Source organism: Callorhinchus milii, unplaced genomic scaffold (genome assembly GCF_018977255.1).
Source record: "Callorhinchus milii isolate IMCB2004 unplaced genomic scaffold, IMCB_Cmil_1.0 Scaffold2, whole genome shotgun sequence".
Lineage (NCBI taxonomy): Eukaryota > Metazoa > Chordata > Chondrichthyes > Chimaeriformes > Callorhinchidae > Callorhinchus > Callorhinchus milii.
Genome location: NW_024704743.1, coordinates 54,537,710 through 54,558,683, shown reverse-complemented (window position 1 = coordinate 54,558,683; position 20,974 = coordinate 54,537,710). Strand labels below are relative to the sequence as shown.

Below are 20,974 nucleotides of genomic sequence, written 5' to 3'. Positions count from 1 at the left end.
CCTTGCACTTGTTATAGCACCTTATCATGTCTTCAAGACATCTCAAAGCGCTTCACATAATATACTGTAAAGTGTAGTGACTGTGATAATGTATAATGATCTTTAACAATTTATTGCCAATGTGTTAAGTACAAATTGCAGCAGCCTGGTGGCTCTGGTGAGGTTTTAGACAAGCCTATTTTCTCTGCCAAGCTGGTTTTTAATCTTTGAGGCCAGAGGCTGAGTGAGGGTGCTCCGAAACTCTGAAACACTCTTTCTCTATCCCTCCGCCTTGCCCCCTCGTTCCACATTTTCAGGTCTCGCCTGAAGACCTTCCTATTAGACTGTGCCTATGGTCACCAATCCCTGCCCCCGGCTCGGAGTCGTGCTCCACCACTGTCAAGTGGTCTGGGGCTTTTAGTCAAATGCAGCAGCCAATTTATGCACAGCAATGTCTCACAATGGCAATGAACTACATATCACTTTTGTTCCAGGTTTTCCTATTACTATCTTGGAATTGCTGGGATAGCCCTGATTTGTGGTTACATTCAAGTTTCCTTCTGGGTCCTGACTTCAGCAAGACAAACAAGAAGACTCCGAAAGGCATTTTTTCACTCAGTGCTTGGAAAAGAAATAAGTTGGTTTGACCTTAGTCCAACAGGCCAACTCAACACTCGTCTCACAGCGTAAGATTATGATTGAGTTTACAAGAGATAAATGAGCACCTTTTTACTTATCGCCTCGTTCTTGTCAATAGCAGCATTTTAATCATGTTCAAACTGACTTTTTTTAATGAACAGTGACATCAACAAGATTAATGAAGGAATTGGTGACAAGATTGGACTTTTGTTTCAGTATCTCACATCGTTCGTAGGAGGTGTAATAATTGGTTTCATAAAGGGATGGAAGCTCACATTGGTCATGTTAGCTGCTGGTCCAGCCCTCGCATTATCTGCTATGGTGTGGGCTAAGGTAAGTGCAGATGAAGTAAAACATGTCAGCCTGACTCAGTTTGTCGCACCCTCACTTTTGAAGGTGTGGGTTCAAGCACTATGTCAAGACTTTGGACTCAAAATCTAGGCTGACACTCCAATACAGCCCCAGGGATGTGCTCATTGATAGAAGTGCCACTTCAGATGAAATGTTAAACCTAGTCTGCCTGTTCAGATACCTGTTAAAAATCACATGGAACTATTTGAAAAGAGAAGAGAGTTTTTCCCAGAGTTGTGACCAACAATCCCCCAAATAAAATCAGTCATTCACTTCATAGCTGTTGTGGGAAATAGCTGAGTGCAGATTGAGTACCGTATTTTCCTACAAAGGCACAGTGAGATCCTGGGAAGTCTTTGAGTCATGTCGACTACATGATAAGAATTATTTTAATAATATGTCTCAGAAACAGTATGTAAATTTGACCATTTGGTGACCATTTGACAACCACCAACAACAACTTGCATTCATATAGTGCTCTTCATGCAGGGTTGTGTCTCATGTCTTAATTGCATCTTCTGATTTACGATTTCTGGTTTGGAACATTCGAGTTTGCAAATTGTCAATTGCAAATCAGTTAGCAAAGACCAAAAGGCAAACAAAATGTCAATGGGAAACAGTTGGCCTGTGTTACTCCTGGCTTCTCTTTTTGAATATGCCATGGGATCTTTAACATCCATCTCAACAGACAGACAGGACCTGTGTAAGCAGTTGGAAAAGACTGACAATGCAGCTTTCCTCCAGCCCTGTATTGGAATGTCAGGTTTGACTCAAAGGCTAGATATGGCCTTTGAGTCCATAACCCATAACATCTTACTCAGAAGCGAGAATGGTATTAACCAAAGCAAGTTGACACTATCAATGCAATGTGGAATAGCAACAATGTCTTTATAACTCTTAATAATTCACAGTATACATTGAATATAAAAATCATAAGCTATTAGTTATAACATTTTAGGGTTTGATTGATTCATGGCATCAGTGATAGTGTTTTTTTCTGCATATAGCTCACAGTCTCATTCACCAATTTGGAGATGACAGCCTACGCAAAAGCTGGGGCAGTTGCTGAAGAAGTGTTATCATCAATTCGAACTGTGGTTGCCTTTGGAGGACAAGACAAAGAAATTGAAAGGTCTGTAAGGTGAATGCCCATGAACCTGTACAAGTATTGGGTATTTATTATGCAATTACAAAATGTATTTTCATTCTTTCTTTACAAAAGGTACCGTAAAAATTTGCGAGAGGCAAAAAAGATAGGAGTAAAGAAGTCGATCACTATTAACCTGTCTGTTGGGTTTGCCTATTTTTTATTATTCGGATCTTATGCATTGGGATTTTGGTATGGAACCATTCTGATTCTTGGGAACACTGGATATGACATTGGAACAGTTCTCACTGTAAGTAAAATACATTAAAAAATAATACAATAATTTAATAATCCTCAATAGAGCACCTTATCATGTTGTTGAGATGTCTCAAAGTGCTTCATAGGATAGATTGTAAACCCGGATTTCACAACCTAAGGGCCACAACCCAAAATTAGGTGGCTAGAATGTTTCAGAGGATCACGAACCAGCCTAACTGTTTTTTTCTCCATTGCTGGTTGCTGGCTTTTTCCAGTGCTGGGATGTGTGTGAGAGAGAGCATGCAACCGGGATGGAGAAATGAGGCAAGAGTGGAGGTGAGGGCAGGACTACTGCGCTTGACGCTAGGCTGGGAGAGAATCCAGCAACGCGCATGCAAGGTTTTATGATGGGAAGGTCCCTAAATTTAGGAATACTTATAGAGTAAGAAAAAAACGAAATAGTGCCTATCTTTCTTTTACTGCATAAGTATTTATATTAGTACCTGATTCCCACCAACATTTATGCCATTGTAAAATGATTGTTGATGGAAGCCAGGTACAAACATAACATGGACCATGAAGCTTTTGGTCACAACACATACAGCTACTGTATGAGTGAGCTTCACTTTGAAGTTCACTCATACAGTATGTGCATGTGTAATGACTAAACTTTTAATCAAGCGAGGTGCTTAATATTCTACTGTACTGCTCAAGGAAATAAATCGGAAAGTCCTGATAGGGAGAGGGGTTATATGATAGCAATGCACAGTGAATTGTGCCTGAATGGCCACGATTGGTTCAGTGAGGAGACCCTTTTCTTAATTATATTTCTAATACTTCCTCCATCTGCATTCATTTTGTAGATTTTTTTCGCTATCATCTTTGGGACCTTCTCTATCGGCCAGACTGCACCATATTTCGAAGCATTTTCTGATGCCAGAGGAGCTGCCTTTGAAATTTATAAAATATTGGATGAGGTAATGAAGGGATTGATTTTGAAGGCTTTATTTTGTTTCGCACCTATTAGTGCAACATAATGCAGTAGATATTGGGTTTGGATTTCCTCCATTGGCTCCCTGTCACAGAGCAGATTGGTTTCAAGCACCTCACCCTTGTGTTTAAATCCCTTTATGCCCTGGCACTCTACTATGTCTTCAACCTGCTCTTTCCCTACACCACTACCCGTTGCCTTTGCTCGACCGGCTCCTGCCTCCTCCTTGTCCGGACCCACCACCCCACCATCGGCAGCCGTGCTTTCAGTCACTGTACCCCGATGCTGTGGAACTCTGTCCCTCAATCCCCGCTCTCCCCATTTTCAGGTTACATTTGAAGATCTTCCTCTTTGACCGTGTTTATGGTCACCTTCCGACTCCCCCTGACTCGACATCAGGCTCCACCACCATTAATCACTACGAGACACTAGCCAATATGAAGGGCACTATATAAATGCAAGTTATTGTTGTTGGTGGTGGTGGGAGTTCTGAAAGGATGAGAACAGATTGGCTGAAGGACCTTTTTCATCCAAGCCAATCTTCTGTGCTTATGGCATCTTGATTTCAATTCTCTGATAATGCAATAATCTCCTAACATTGCAATGGAATGTCAGCCTAGACTCCACATTTTGCATCAATTCCATTATAAACAAAATACTGTTCATTCCCCCGTTGACCTTTTTCATATCTTCCTTTCAGAAATCTGCCATGGATAGTTTTTCAGAAGAAGGGTATAAGCCCGAATACATCAAAGGAACAGTGGAATTTAAGGATGTATACTTCAACTATCCATCACGACCAGATGTGGAGGTATTGAGAGGAGAATATTTGATATCACAAATAGTAAAGTAGGATTAAAAACAAATCAGTTCAATATTACAGAAGCTTCTTATTTGACTCCCAATAATACCAAAACCCTAAGAGGTAGGGGTAGTCCCAACAGGAAAACCGTTAGGAAGGTTGCCAGTGTTTGTGATGACATGTTTTTAGTTGGTTTGAGTAACCCCGGTGCATACTCCAGGATCCCCAAAGCCAGGCGTTGCCAACCTGCAGCTAAAACTTTCCAGAATAAAGTGAGGAGATTGTGTTTCTCTGGGGAGAAATTATGCACTCCATTCTACACAAATGGAAATATGAGAGGGCTCTCAGTAGTTCAGTGCGGGTACTCATGCCTCTGTGCGTGTCCCACACCTGGCTGACCGGGAAAAAAAATGTCTATTTATAATAACTCTTTAAAGATGACTTCAGCTCTTGATAAATACTTGGAATTGCTCTCAATCTTTCACTAGATTCTGAGAGGTATAAATCTGAAGGTTGAGAGTGGACAAACGTTGGCTTTGGTGGGAAGCAGTGGTTGTGGAAAAAGCACTACTGTTCAACTGCTGCAGAGATTTTACGATCCCCTTCAAGGAATGGTAAGTAGGTCTCACGAAAGAGAAACACCCTGCACAGTGTTCTCAAGGAACTCTGAAACAACAGCATCAACAAAATTACAACTGTATGGCGCCTTTCACATCAAAAGGATGACCCAGCCAGCTGAAAAGTCAGTGTTTCGGACCTGAGCTGGGGATCGGGATCAGGGAGGGTGGAGGGCAGGGGGAAAGGAGGATTATCGAAGGCAGGGTCGAAGAGGAGGGTCTGAAAGATCAATTTGAAGACTGATCGACCGCCTTATAAGTATGGAACAAACTGAGTTAGTGGTAGCGAACAGCGCACATTAAGGGCCACAGTGAATGGGTGGCACAATAAATCAGATTACAGCAACTAGAAGAATTAATGAGATGCATGAAACATTGTGAAATTCTCACATCTCATTCAGCTGCTGACTGGCGGATAGTATTCGTGATCACATAAGGTTTTCAGCTAACTATAATAATAATCATTGCATTTGATATAGTGCCTTATCATGTCATTGATACATCTCAAAGCGGCTTCACAGAATATATTGTAAAGTTAATTGACTGTGTATTTTGCGGATGAAAGGCAGAAGGAAGTCAATTGTGCAAAGCGTTGTCCCACAAATAGTCGTGGTTTTTTTTTGACAGCATTATTATCCCCAGAAAGTGATCCACTGATCAGCTAACAATCCGGTTCCAGGTCAACAAAATGTAAAATTTTAGTACATAAACAACATTTAATGCTAATGATACACATGATCAAAGATTGTAGTTGCAGAGTTCAGACCAAGATTGTACATTGAACAAGCTTCGCTTTCTGCCAATTTTTCTCCTTCAGTTTCCTTTCCTCCTCTACTCCTGAAGGTGTTTGGCTCCATGTTTCTTCTGCTGTCTCCACTTGTTGCCTCTAATGGTTTCTTCTCCAGCCCCCACACTATCAAGTCTGGCATCCCCCAGGGCTCTGTCCTTGGCCCTCTCCTCTTTAATATCTATATGCTCCCCCTTGGTGACATCATCCGCAGACATGGGGTCAACTTCCATATGTATGCGGATGACATCCAATTCTATCTTTCTGCCTCCACCCTCAACTCCAGGACCACTGCTGTCCTGACAGACTGCCTATCGAACATCGAGTCCTGGATGAGGGCAAATTTCCTACAGTTGAATGTAAACAAGACTGAGACCCTCCTGATTGGTTCGCGCCAGCGGCTCAGCACCTCAGGCTCTGAAAGCATCAACCTCCATGGTTGCACACTGCAACTCACCAAGCCAGGCAGGAACCTCGGTGTCTTGTTCGACCCTCAACTTTCTTTTCTCCCCCACATTCAAGCTATGACCCGCTCTGCCTTCCCACACCTCCATAACATCACCCAACTCTGCCACTACCTCACCCTCAGGCCACTGAAACTCTTGTTCATGCCTTCATCACTTCCAGGCTCGACTATGCAAACGCCCTGCTTGTCAGCCTTCCTCCTCCCTCCACAGGCTGCAGATAATCCAGAACTCTGCAACCCGTGTCCTCTCCCGCACTAAACCCCATGACCCCATCTCCCCCATTCTCCCCCGACTCAATTGGCTCCCTATCCTTCAGAGGATCCAGTTCAAGATCCTGGTCCTCACCTACAAATCCCTCCATGGCATCGCCCCACCCTACCTCTGTGAACTCCTAACTCCCTACTAACCTACCTGCTCCCTCCGCTCAGCTGGCTCCGGCTTGCTCCACATCCCCCAACCCACCCACCCTACCATTGGCGGGAGAGTCTTCAGCCACTCTGCCCCCAACCTCTGGAATTCCATCCCCCAATCACTCCACCTCACCCCCTCCTTAGCCTCCTTCAAGTCCCGCCTCAAAATCCTCCTCTTCAACCATGGGAAGGAGGAAGTCGCCCCCCTTCCCCTCCCCTGCCCTCTCTCTTCCTAACCCCAGTTCGGGTCTGAAATGCTGTACACTGTCCAGGGCCTTGGGACGTCCTCCCGCCGTGAAAGGCGCTATACAAATCTAATCTTGTTGTTGTTGCTGGGATACTTTTCCTCTGGTTCTTTGCCCAAGTGGCCTTTGCTCATGCCAATGTTGGATATCAACTGAACACTAGTTCTGTTTTATTGAGTTAAGATGTTTTTTCTCTTAACTAGCGCTCTATCACAAACCAATAAGTCCAATGGGAGCATGAATACCTCAGAGTTCAACCATTGTCCATTAAATCATTACCTGCATTATAATGGGGAGGCCACGAGAATCGGTTTCAATCATGAAAGAGCTCCACATGTCATTCACGCTATAAGTGAGCCCGTGTTATAAACCTACTGCACTATTTGGTTTGCTTAAAGTCTGTTTAGTACAGCATAGTAGAAATAACTTGACTTCTCTTTTGTTACCAGATCACAATTGATGGACATGATATACGGTCACTAAACATCAGACATTTTCGAAGGTTCATTGGTGTGGTCAGCCAGGAGCCTGTGCTGTTCGCTACAAGCATTGCTGAAAACATTCGTTATGGAGATGAAGATGTAACAGATGAAGAAATTGAGAAAGCTGCTAAAGAAGCAAATGCTTATGATTTTATTGTGAAACTTCCCGAAGTAAGTGAAATTTCTTTCTTTGGGAAGAAATTCCTGATTCACTCTATTTACATTTCAGAGCATCCAAAATTGGCAAGTTCTTGAATACAACCTTGATTTTTCAGGCATATTTTCTGTAGGTTATTTTTGGAATGATACAAAACTAACTTCAGACGTAAGACTGAATTCAACAAGTTGCCAAATTTAGGTTGTTCTGAAATCCAAATAGAGTAAATCTAAACTCAGGTGGATTTTCTCTACATTTGTCATCGAGACAAAATGTTTGGCTAAACAGTTTACAGAGGCATGACTCTTTGCTGAAAATTACACTGAAGTGATCACTGGTATCAATTCAGAGGCACACTTGATATTTATCACATCAACCTCAGGGTCCAGAGTTTAATATAATTTAATCCCAATGGTATTGTCCATGAAACCAGGTTCATTGCTTTGGGCTTGAAGCTTGTTGATCATAATATTCAACTAACAGAGAGTGGAATTATTTTGGTTTTATTACCAAAATAATTTAGAATTCTGGCTATTTAAGCAAATCTGTGAACAGGAAGTTCAATGTTACATGCAGACCCGGATCACGGAGTGAGTGCAGGCAAATTCTTAAGTAGGAAATCTGATGCCAATTAAGACAGTAACACAATGCAGAATTCCTTAAAGTGATCCTACTGTTGGTTAAGACAAGAAACATTCAAGAAATCCTGCAACTTTTCCCCAATAATCTCAAAGCGATTCATATGATGTTACTGTGTATTGGTAGGCAAACCCAGCAACTGATTTGAAAACAGCAATATCCTACAAACAGCTACAAAGTAAATTTCATCTGGGGGATTGTTAGCTAGGACACCAAGAGTAATTCCTTCTCTTTTTGAGTAGTGCCATAGCATCCACCTGAACAGACAAGACTTTGGATCAACGTTCATCTGAAGAATGGTACCTCTGACAATGCAGTGCTCTACTGCCATTGAGTATCAAAAGGCCTGTGAGTCTTGATAAAGTCAATTGGGAGAAATTATTTCCACAGGTCGATGAATCAATGAGTAGAGGCATCAATTTAAGATAATTACAGATCCCATGGCACTATTCAAAAAAAGAAGAGAGTTCACCTGTGAAGCGCTTTGAGGTGTCTCAATGACATGATAAGGCGCTATATCAAATGTGAATATTATTATTATAATTTGCAGGGGTATAAAAAAGGCAGGTAATTGGAACTAAATGAATTGCTCTAAATGGATTGCTCTTACAAAGAGACAGCATAAATATTATGGGCCAAATGGCAACCTTCAGGTTTTTAAATTTTCTGTACTATTTTTGAGATCACTACTACTATACTGTGAATGTCTCACGAATGAAGAGTCAACTTTTTTTCACAAGTGTACATTTTGTTTTAGGCATTCCACACACTCGTTGGGCAAAGAGGAACACAGCTGAGTGGAGGTCAGAAACAAAGGATTGCTATCGCTCGTGCTCTAGTGCGTAACCCCAAGATTCTCTTGTTAGATGAGGCCACATCTGCCCTGGACACTGAGAGTGAAGTTATAGTCCAAAGTGCATTAGATAAGGTACAAGCAAATTTTACTTATGACGCATAACAATTTTATATCAAAAACTGCCTTGATGCTGTTCTATAGCACATGGTGATTAATCTTTAATCTTTTAAGTAGTCTGTGTATTTTGTAGGCAATTGCCAATGTACCAGCTTGTTCTACCTCACCCCCTGCTCTATTTTCACAGGCCAGTAAAGGACGAACTACAATTGTGATTGCTCACCGCTTGTCCACAATCAGGACTGCAGATAAGATAGCAAGCTTTCAAAATGGTGTTTTAATGGAAGAAGGGACACATGCAGAATTGATGCAGAAAAATGGAGTTTATCACTCACTTGTAACAGCCCAGGTACCAAAGTATTATTGACATTAACACAATGTGAATGATGCAGCCAGAAATACAATGCAAATGACATTTGTTTATTGTCCTTCATGTCCCAAGGACGACTGAAAACGCTTAACACTGCAGATTCGGAACCCAAGTCTAGGGGGTAGGAGCTGAAGAGTGGGGGAGGGACAGATGAGCAAAATCACAGTCAAAGAATTAGGTCAAGGCAGATTTTGAAAGTGGAGAGGAGCGGCAAGTGAGAAGGACTCTGGGATGGAGTTCTAAAAAACAGGGTCAGAATTGTTAAAAGCTCACCCGCGAATAGGCGGGGGACATGAAGCAGGTCAGTGTTTGATAAACAAAAGCAGCTGGTTCGACGGGCTTGTAGGAGGTCACAGACTTGGGTGATGTGATAAGAAGGTAGGCATCTGCTCCTCAAGTTCCATGCATCCAACTGGCGTGGATGCTCCAATGCTCAAAAGGTAGGGATGCATGTCCAATTTGTGGGCAGGATGATGGTGCCAATGCTGAGCTGTGTTGCCCATCAGGAAGCTCACAGAGAATTTCTGGTAATTTCTGTACCTACTGACTGCTGCTCCCAGCTATGCTTGTCATATATCAGCTGATATATAGCAGATGTGTTGCGAAAAGCATTAGAATAACTCATCATGCCCTTGGTTATTTCCTAAAAGGCATTTAAAAACACAGAAGAAACAGAAGCTGAAAGTGCAACTGAAATCGATGTAGTTGATGAACCTCTCCGAGTAAGGGCCTATTCCAAGAATTCAAGTATTAAAAGCATTTCTAAGCTGGAGAGGGACATGTCGATTGAAGAGATGGAGGAGCCAAAGGTAATGCAAGTTTCAGTTCAGAATTGCTCTCAGTTTTTTAAGGACGGAAAATCTAAATACCTGGTCTGTTTGATCAATTTCTTTTCATCAACCAAATTTGTTCGTTTATTTATTTATTTATTTGTTAAAAAGTATTAGAAAGATGATGGGGAAAAAACAATACTGTATTAGAGGTTATGGGCTGGACCAATAGAAAAGTGCGGTCACACATTCCCTGCAGAATCCGCCATAAACACCCCACTACACTACACTACAAACCCGCTATAAGTGTAAACAAAAGACAAAATACTGCAGCTGCTGGAAATCTGAAAACAAAAACAGAAGTCGCTGGGAACACTCAGCAGGTCAGGCAGCATCTAGCAAGAAAGGAAAGTGAGTCAAAGTGCCTCCCGCTCTTTGTTAGCCCTTAAAAGCCTCTCCCTCCCAATGTGCCCCAGTTTTAACGAAGGGTCGTGGACCCGAAAAGTTGACTCACTTTCCTTTCTCCATAGATGCTGCCTGACCGCCTGAGTGTTCCCAGCGACTTCTGTTTTTGTTTTCCGCTATAAATGTAGTTTCTGGCCTGCGGGCCACTCGCTGGTTACCTGGCGTCACAGTGGGCAGAGACACTCCTGACTCGCATGCGCCGGTGCGGCTCAAGCAGCAAATGGGCTTCACTCAGAGGATCCGCTGATATGATTGTGATTCTGTGTCTGTGATTGTGTGACTGTGATTATGTGTGTGTGTGTGTCTGTGATTGTGAGTGTCTGTGATTGTGTCTGTGATTGTGAGTGTCTGTGATTGTGAGTGTCTGTGATTGTGAGTGTCTGTGATTGTGTGTGTCTGTGATTGTGTGTGTCTGTGTGTGTGTCTGTGATTGTGAGTGTCTGTGATTGTGAGTGTCTGTGATTGTGAGTGTCTGTGATTGTGTGTGTCTGTGATTGTGTGTGTCTGTGATTGTGAGTGTTTGTGTGTGTGTCTGTAATGTGAGTGTCTGTGATTGTTTGTGTCTGTGTGTATCTCTCTATATTTGATTGAGTGTCTGTGTGTCTCTCTCTGTGTGATTGAGAGTTTGTGTGTGTCTCTCTCTATGTGATTGAGTGTCTGTGTGTGTCTCTCTCTAAGTTTGTGAGTGTGTGTGTGTCAACCTACCTGGGCTCTCCCTCAGACTCACCGAACCAGTGCACAACCTAGGCATCCAGTTTCACCCCCAGCTGTCCTTCCTCTCCCACATCCACTCCCTGACCAGAAAACCGCCTTCTTCCACCTCCACCACATTGCCCGCCTCCAACCGAACCTTATCCCAAATGCCACCAAAATCCTTGTGCATGAGTTTGTCACCTCCTGCTTGGATTACTCCAACCCACTCCTTGCCGTTCTCCCCAGCTCCACCATTGACAAGATCCAGCTTATTCAAAACTCTGCCACCCGCATACTGACCCGGACCAAACGCCTTACCCACATCTGACCAGTTCTAGCCAGGCTCCACTGGCTCCTCATCGCCAAACGGATCGACTTCAAGATCCTCACACTTGTGTTCAAATCTGTATCTGTGAGTGTGTGTCTCTCTCTGTGTCTGTGAGTGTGTGTCTCTCTCTGTGTCTGTGAGTGTGTGTGTCTCTCTCTCTGGGCCTCTGAGTGTGTGTCTCTCTCTGGGTCTGTGTGTATTGCCAGCTCCGAGAGGCAGGAGAAGGTGAGCTCCTACGGTTGAGCTGGTATCCCCCCATCCCGTGCCCTCCAAAAAAAAGGGTCACCCAGATTATGTAGAAGAAGTCATTAATATTTCACATCAATCTAATATGTGTTAATTTCTTATGTTTAATTTTTATCAATAAAGTGAAAAAATGTAGGTTGGCAGTAAAATGTACCTCAATAGCACCAATCAACTACCTGCAATTTTCTGCAAAGCACGGCAAAATTTTCCACGCACTTTCCCCAAATCTCCCTGCAATTTCTGGCCAATATTTCCGCACTTTTCTATTGGCCCAGGTTATGGGATGTGAGAAAGAGAATAGGATTGGATTAGATGCTGATATGAGGGAGAAGGGAACAGATAGGTTTGGAAGGAAGATTAGAAGGGATAGTGGCTATAATTATGAAGTTTAAACATTCATTATTTGGGCTGAGTGGCCTGTTTCTGTACTGTAATTTCTACATAATTCTATGTAGTTGGCTCATGTGGAGAAATACACCAGCACAGACTTGATGGGCCAAACAACCTGTTTCTGCATTATAGCATTTTACGATTCTATCATTCCCTTATTCATAACTAGCTGGACCGACTCTGCCACAACCTCACCCCTCAGGCCGCTGAAACTCTTGTTCATGCCTTCATCCCCTCCAGGCTTGACTATGCAAACGCCCTGCTTGTCAGTCTTCCCAACTACTCCCTCCACAGGGTGCAGATAATCCAGAACTCTGCAGCCTATGTCCTCTTCCGCACTAAATTCCGTGACTCCATCTCCCCCACTCTCGCCCGAATCCATTGGCTCCCTGTCCTTCAGAGGATCCAGTTCAAGATCCTGGTCCTCACCTACAAAGCCCTCTATGGCCTCGCCATACCAACCCGCCGTTCCCTCCACTCAGCCGGCTCCGGCCTGCTCCACGTCCCCCGACCCACCCGCCCCACCATTGGCGGGAGAGCCTTCAGCCACTCTATAATAATAATAATAATCCTTGCATTTGATATAGCGCTTTTCACGTCGGGAGGACGTCCCAAAGCGCTTCACAGAACACACTGTAAAGTGAATTGACTGTATATATTTTTTTGTGGGTGAACGCGACAGCCAGTTGCGCACAGCAATGTCCCACAAACAGTCATAGATTGAAAATGACCAATTTATTATTGTTTTTTGTTTTGGAGGGATTATTATTAGGCGTGTGGAGTGAGGAAACTTGCCCAAGGTTTCGTCCTGCCTGGAATTGAACTCAGGTCTCTCGCTTGCAAAGCGAGTGCTCTAACCACTGAGCTACAGGACTTCACTCTGCCCCCAACCTCTGGAATTCCATCCCCCAATCACTCCGCCTCGTCCCCTCCTTAGTTTCCTTCAAGTCCCGCCTCAAGACCCTCCTCTTCGACCATGCCATTGGCCACCCCCTTTCCCCTTCCCTCCCTTCCCCCCCCCGACCCTGCTCGGGTCTGAAATGCTGTACTCTGTCCAGCGCCTTGGGACGTCCTCCCGACGTGAAAGGCGCTATACAAATTTAATCTTGTTGTTGTTGTTGTAGTATCTGTTGCAGCTCCATTTGCAACCAAATGATCCAACATGGAATGTAGATTTCAGTGATACTACTCACAAACCATTTAACATGCCATAAACACCTTAAGCAAAACTGCCATAGATGTGTGATGAACTTGTTTAGGTCATAGCTCAACGATTGAAGATTCTATAAAGAGTCATGAATGATAAATCTTATTAAAGCTACGCTAACTGAAGGGGTTTACTGCGTGATTCGGCGGGTCCTCAAATTATTGCAATGCTTCCGTGTAGACAACATTTGCAGTTTTTCCTCCTTCGACTACGATATACCGGTTTTGAGATGAACCCACACATGAGCACCGAACATGGAATTGTCCTTGGAAAAAGCAGGGTGTATTCACGAAAAGGCCAGCAATCTGCCCCTGTGCCTTATTAATTGACATGGCAAAGCACATTTCAACAGGAATTTGGAGCCTTTTGAACTCAAACACGTAATCACTTGGGAACAGTGGGATGCGAAGAATGAATATATCTTCCCCTTTGAACTGACCAGTCAGAATAGTTGCTTCTATAACATGTGTTATCAACTGCTTTACCACCAACTTTGTGCCATTACATAGCTTTGGTGCATCTAGATTCCTCAGCAGCATGATTATGCATCCAACTTTCAGTATGAGTTTGTGCGCTGGCATACTGGATTGCTCTGAAGCATTTTAAAATTCAGTTGGGTAGTTGACAGCATTTTTTTGATGTAGGAACAGTATCCATATGCACAGTTTCTTGGCCAGGGATATCTTTCAGTAGCTGGGAATTGATCTCACTGGCAGACTCATTTTTTGGAGCAAGGATTGCTTATTGACACAACCACTTATGATTTGTGTAGTTATGGCTAAGATTCCAGAAAACTTTGTTTTTAAGTTCTCCCATAACTTGTGCAATGGTCCCACAAACTTCGGGGATTGGAATTTGGCCACCTGTTGGATCCACTGGAACTTTCCATCCCCAATTTTCAGAAGGAGGTTGGCAAATGCCCAGCTGCAGAACTACCATGAACATGGACTAGCATGTTTGACCTGAGGCTCATCTTCTAAACACATTCCCACAGCCTGGAAGCCTAAAGACTGGCATTCAGTTCATCAGCACGGGTACCACATTGTATGACAGGTAGTGTTTGGCGAAGTCTCCCGACAAAATAAGGGTCATCGCTCCCCTCGTCTGGGTGTTTTCCCTGATTCCAATTTGGATTTATACAGTGCCCAAAACACAAAATACTGCAGATGCTGGAATCTGAAGCAAAAACAGAGAAAGCTAGGAAAATTCAACAGGTTAGGCAGCATCTATAGAGGAAGGAAAGTGAGTCAACGTTTCGGGTCCATGACCCTTCGTCAGAACCATTGAACCAACAAGTGCAATTTGGCCCCTGGACCGAAACTTGGCCAAGATGAGATTGATGAAGTTTGTTTTGCCTGTGCATCAAGAAAGATAATACCTCCTTTGTCATGGTCAACTTTATGAAGGATACTCTGAAACGCTGCAGCTTGATCTTCTGTCGATTCTCTCTCCTGGACAAAGTGCTGCATTTCATCTTGGTTATAATTAACTTCCCGCACAATTTCTCTGGCCAAGGTGACATCTTCTGTTCTGTGAGTACAGGGCAGACCGTACTGTAGCAATGTCTTTCCCCCAATGCCATTAACTTGTCTTCTAAGTGTATGAGGCCTGGTTGAAGATGGCATCACTGTAGCCCAACTCAGTTTGTGGATTTGCACTACGTAGCTGATGGAAAACATCTTCTGACATGTTTTCTTTGTGGTTATTCCACAGCTGTCTTGGATTAGACAGATCACAGGTGTGCAGTGTGATGGCAAACAGATCCCTCAGTCTGATAGTAGACCGTGCCATGGCTGCTTCTTCTCATGTCTGGCTTCTGTGGGCATCGTCTTCTCAAAGATCCCTCAGTGGCATGCTTCTCACAGACTTTGTCATCAATAGTTGTAAGAACCTTATAGCTTGTTGGGCCTCTCACAGTGTCCAGCAAAAGCCTTAGGAAGAAGCATTCAAAGTTGTTTGGATGCACTGTGTACACTCTGCCAAATGCTTCACTGGACTTGACTCATAGTTAACCTTCAACAGGAGTAACTCAAATTCTTCACTTCCACTTCTTGGTCTGGGATTTCCATGTGAAATACTCTGGGACTTCACAGTAGAGAAGGATTCTTGCAAACTCAAATAGTTCAAAGAATGCAGTTAGCATGGTTTTGGGAGGTTCAAGTAATAATAATAATAATAATCCTTGCATTTGATATAGCGCTTTTCATGTCTTTGAGATGTCTCGAAGCGCTTCACAGAATATGCTGTAAAGTGAATTGGCTGTATATCTGTGGGCAAAACGTGGCAGCCAATTGCACACAGCAGTATCACACAAACAGTCGTGGATTGAAAATGACCAATTTATTATTGTTTTGTTCTGGAGGGATTATTATTAGGTGTGTGGAGTAAGGAAACTTGCCCAAGGTTTCGTCCTGCCTGGAATTGAACCCAGGTGTCTCGCTTGCAAGGCGAGTGCTCTAACCACTGAGCTACAGGACTCCACAATGAGAACATTTCCAAACATTTGCTTCTGTAAAAAACACCCTTTGGCTGTTTTCAAGGTGAACCTGAAGGTGTTGGACCACTGGATGTCGATCATATATGTGGAAGTCCAAAGCTCTCCAGATTGCTTCGTTGGTGCTCACATATGACCCATCTGGTATTATGTTACCTCATCTCGTCAGGTTTCCTCCCTCTCCCGAGTCCAAATACAGCTATGTTAGTGACCAACTTAGGGAGATTAACATCAGTAAAGAATTAGTACTAGCGAAACTGTTGGGATTGAAAAATGACAAATCTGATGGCCAAAATTCTCTGAATTCTGGAACGGTTCCCATTGATTGGAAGATTGCAAATGTAGCATCACTATTTAAGAAGGGTGGTAGAGAGAAGATGGGGATCTATAGACCAGTCAGTCTTGACATCGGTGGAAGGGAAAATTCTAGAATCCTTAATTAGGGACGTTGTTGTGGGGATTTAGACATAACATGATTAGGCAGAGTCAACATGGCTTTACAAAAGGGAAATCATGCTTAACAAATCTTTTAATTTTTTGAGGATGTAACTAGCAGGTTAGATAGAGGGGAACCAGTAGATGTAGTATATTTAGATTTTCAGAAGGCGTTCGACAAGGTCCCACATAAAAGGCTGCTACACAAGATTAGGGCCCATGGAATTAAAGGCAATATATTAGCATGGATCGAAGAGTGGCTAACGGGAAGGAAACAGAGAGTAGGGATAAACGGGTCCTTCTCAGATTGGCAGGATGTGACTAGTGTAGTGCCACAAGGATCAGTGCTTGGGCACTCAAATAAAGTGTGAAGTTATCCACCTAGGTAGTAAAAACAGAAAACCAGTTTATTTTCCAGAAGGGGAGAGACCAGATAGTGTTCATTTTCAGAGGGATTTGGGTGTCCTTGTACACCAGTCACAAGAAGTTAGTATGCAGGTACAGCAAGCAATCAGAAAGGCTAATGGGATGTTGGCGTTGATTGCAAAAGGATTAGATTACCAGAGTAGGGAAGTCTTGCTGCAACTTTATAGGGTCTTGGTGAGACCGCACCTAGAATATTATGTGCAGTTTTGGTCTCCTTATTTAAGAAAAGACATACTCGCCTTAGAGAGGGTGCAGCGTGGATTCACTAGGTTAGTTCCTGGGATGAGGGGTTGACCTATGAGGATAGGTTGAGTAAACTAGGCCTATATTCTCTAGAATAGAGAATTAGGGGTGATCTTATAGAAACATATAAGATTCTTATGGGCTGGACAGAATAGACAGTGCAAGACTATTTCTGCTGGTAGGAAAATCTATAACTACAACAACAACAACTTAGATTTATATAGTGCCCTCCACGCCGGACGGCATCTCAGAGCACTTTACAATAACGGATCCCGGGACCGAGCCAGGGGGAGGGGGAGGAAGGTGGCCAAAGGCGCAGTCGAAAGAAAGATCTTCAGAGGAGACCTGAAAATGGGAAGGGAGTGAGCGAGACAAAGGGAGTGAGGAAGGCAGTTCCAGAGCCTCGGGGCATAGTGGCTGAAGGCACGGCCACCGAGGGTGGAGCGGAGGACTCGGGGCCGAGGAGGAGGCCAGACCCGGAGGAACGAAGGCAACGAGTACTGTTTTGAGGAGAGAGGAGGTCAGAGAGGTAGGGGGATGCAGAGGAGTGCAGGGACTTGAATACAAGGGTGAGGATCTTGAAATCGATCCTCTCTGGAATAGGCAGCCAGTGCAGTCTGGTAAGGACTGGGGTGATCGGGGAGCAAAGTTTTGTACAGGTGAGAATGCGGGCGGCAGAGTTCTGAATGATTTGGATTTTATGGATGGTAGTGGATGGGAGACCGGCGAGGAGAGCATTAGAGTAGTCCAGACGAGAGGTGACAAAGGCATGGACCAGGGTTTCAGCGGCTTTTGGGGAGAGGTATTGGCAGAGACGAGCGATGTGTCGGAGGTGGAAGGAAGCGGTGCTGGTGAGGGACCGGATGTGGGGGAGGAAGGAAAATTGGGGGTTGAACCTGATGCCTAGGTTGTGTACGGGTTCGGAGAGTTTTAGGGGGAGGTCGGGTAGGTGGAGGAGGTGAGAACCGTGAGATTTTAGACGCTGATGAGAGCCAAACAGTATGTCAACGTTCAGCTGAAGGAAGTTTGCGCTCATCCAGCCCCTGAGATCTGACAGGCAGGCTGACAGAATATCAGGGGAATACTCAAGACGGAGATTGATAGGTTTCTAAAGGATAGAGGGATTAAGGGATATGGGAATAAGGCGAGCAAATGGAAGCAGGTTAGAAGATCAGCCATGATCTTATTGAATGGCGGGGCAGGCTCGAGGGGCCGAATGGCTTACTCCTGCTCCTAATTCCTAAATTCCTATGAAGCTCCTTGGATATTGCTTTGAGCAGGAGCCATATTTATGCAGGGAGATTTTCTGTTGAATTGTCCACATGGTCCATGAATCATGTGTTTCTTTATGATTTCAAAGAGCACAAGGTCTCGGTCTGAGTTTGACAGTTCTGTAGAGATTACATTGGCGATTTGGTTAAGCCATTTTTTTCGATTAACCGAGGAAGAATATGTGCATGAAGAAGACCACGCTTTTGCTAATCAATGGTGTAGAGGTAACAACAGACTTTGCTAAAGACATGATTTTGGTGATAAGCTCCATCAGTTTAAGAAATTTGAGGTCTTTGTAAGATCTTTCTGATGAGGTATAAATCATGTCTCTTCATCAATTGGTAATTGAGATCTTGGCTGATGCACATGCACACACAGACATTGTTGTTTTATTGGTAGAGATAGTTTATAACTATTCCTTCAGTGATTTGCAAATATCCTATGGCATGGATGTGTGCTTACTTATTTTCTTAATTTTATTTTAGGATGAAGAAAAGCTTGCAGACGTCTCACTGCTAAAACTTTTTAAACTGAATAAATCTGAATGGCCATACATTGCCATAGGAATAATAGGTGCAACGATCAATGGAGGAATTCACCCAGCCTTTGCTGTTTTATTTGCAAAGATCATTACTGTAAGTATGACATGACTTTTTATAATGTTCACTTTAACTTTAAGTAATAGTTAGCCAAAATACCCATGTAGGCATCAGCCTGATTCAATTGGTAATACCCTTGCCTCCAGGTTAGAAGGTTGTGGGCTCAAGCCCAACAATGTATCTCTTCCCCAGCACTGCATTGGAATGTCAGCCGAGACTATATGAGTTAAAGTCCCAATGTGGAGCTGCAACCCACAACCTCAGAGTTGAGAGTGCTACAAACTGAGCCTGGTTGACACATTAACAACAACAACAGAACAGGATTACATTTGTATAGCGCCTTTCATGTCGGAAGAACATCCCAAGACGCTGGACATTGTACAGCATTTCAGACCCGAGATGGGGTCAGGGGGGGAGAAGGGAGGGGAAGGGTGGTGGCCGATGGCATGGTTAAAGAGGAGGTTCTTGAGGCGGGACTTGAAGGAGGCTAAGGAGGTGGTGAGGCAGAGTGATTGAGGGATGGAATTCCAGAGGTTGGGGGCAGAGTGACTGGAAGCTCTCTTGCCAATGTGGGGTGGGTGGATCGGGGGACGTGGAGCAGGCCAGAGCCGGCTGAGCGGAGGGAGCGGGTGGGTTGGTAGGCATTAGGAGGTCGCAGAGGTAGGGAGGGTTTTGTAGGTGAGGACCAGGATCTTGAACTGGATCCTCTGAAGGATAGGGAGCCAATGGAGTCGGGCGAGAATGGGTAGATGGGGTCATGGAGTTTGGTGCGGGAGAGGACATGGGCTGCCGAGTTCTGGATTATCTGCAGCCTGTGGAGGGAGGAGTTGGGAAGGCCGACAAGCAGGGCATTTGCATAGTCGAGCCTGGAGGTAATCAAGGCATGAACAAGAGTTTCAGTGGCCTGAGGGGAGAGGTAGTGGTGGAGTCGAGTGATGTTATGGAGGTGTTAAGAGAACTAGAGCAGTGTGGTCCAACAGGAGGCACGCTGGCCCCTGGGAGGAAGAATAAATCCAGACAGATTTGTTTGGGGAGAGGTTACCAGAATATCAAGGGATTGATCCCTTGTCCCTCCTAATCCCTACTTCACCCCTTTCAGATATTTCCACTAATAAAGTAGTCGTTATTATAAGTCAACTTATTTTTATTCAGGTCGTTAACAGTTTTATGTTCCCAAGATTGACTACATGCATTTTTGTTCCAGATCTTCACTGGTACTGATCCAGACGTGATAAAAAAAAATGCTGATCTTTATTGTATCCTGTTCTTTGTCATTGGTATCATTTCCTTTTTTACATATTTCTTACAAGTAAGTTTCTGAAGCATGTCGTGAATAAAACAGCTCAGCATCCTGCTATACTGCAATATGGAGCAGGAAGCTGGGTTTATTTTGCCTATCCCACATTGATTTCAATTGGGAGCAGCAAAAAAAAACTAAATTTTAGTGTTTTTCTCATCCACCAAAACAAGTGCTTTTCATTTATGTTTTCGAACAAGGATTTTTTTTTGTGTGTGATCCTTCGGTTAGTATGAGGACTTTGAACTAATAGTTTACATTTGGGTCATCAACACTGGGCATATTCATACTTACATAGCTATGAATTGAATTGTTCCTGAAAAGGGTTCCTCCAGTATGCACCTGCATAATATTGATGTATCTATTACTGGCCTTGAAGAGGTAAAATTAAAGTTTGCAGAAATTAAACAATCTTAATCCTTGCAGTTAATATTGCGCATTTTATGTTGGGAGTGTGTCCCAAAGGGCTTCATAGGATAAAGTGTAGTGGTTGGGTATGTTATAGGTGAATGCAGCAGTCAATTTGTGCAGAGCAATGTCCCACAAACATGAAGTGAAAAAAAACAATTTGATTTTGTTCTTGTGACTCCTATGACTAATACTGTATGTGAGGAGGCAGGGATTAGGATTAGCATTTGCATCACATTCGGAGAACTCAGGTGTGTCAGCCTGGCTCAGTTGTTGACACCCTTAATAATAATAATAATCCTTGCATTTGATATAGCGCTTTTCACGTCGGGAGGACGTCCCAAAGCGCTTCACAGAAGACACTGTAAAGTGAATTGACTGTATATTTGTGGGCGAACACGGCAGCCATTGCGCACAGCAATGTCCCACAAACAGTTGTAGATTGAAAATGACCAATTTATTATTGTTTTTGGTTTTGGAGGGATTATTATTAGGCGTGTGGAGTAA

At 43.6% G+C, this 20,974-nt stretch overlaps 1 protein-coding gene across 6 annotated transcripts in view; it reads left to right on the top strand.

The window, feature by feature from the left end:
* The window catches only part of LOC103185032 (ATP-dependent translocase ABCB1), a 63,037-nt gene that overhangs the window by 17,885 nt on the left and 24,178 nt on the right, over nt 1-20,974 (top strand). For 5 of the 6 annotated variants that reach the window (XM_007903371.1, XM_007903352.1, XM_042332183.1 and 2 more), the window contains 13 exons: nt 474-665; nt 780-951; nt 1,977-2,101; nt 2,192-2,366; nt 3,178-3,291; nt 4,006-4,116; nt 4,596-4,721; nt 7,083-7,286; nt 8,669-8,839; nt 9,012-9,173; nt 9,845-10,003; nt 18,649-18,798; nt 19,967-20,071. In XM_007903371.1, the coding sequence (XP_007901562.1) occupies nt 474-665; nt 780-951; nt 1,977-2,101; nt 2,192-2,366; nt 3,178-3,291; nt 4,006-4,116; nt 4,596-4,721; nt 7,083-7,286; nt 8,669-8,839; nt 9,012-9,173; nt 9,845-10,003; nt 18,649-18,798; nt 19,967-20,071 (1,966 nt within the window). The remainder of the gene's footprint in view (nt 1-473; nt 666-779; nt 952-1,976; nt 2,102-2,191; nt 2,367-3,177; nt 3,292-4,005; nt 4,117-4,595; nt 4,722-7,082; nt 7,287-8,668; nt 8,840-9,011; nt 9,174-9,844; nt 10,004-18,648; nt 18,799-19,966; nt 20,072-20,974) is intronic. The other variant, XM_007903362.1, reaches the window with a different exon arrangement.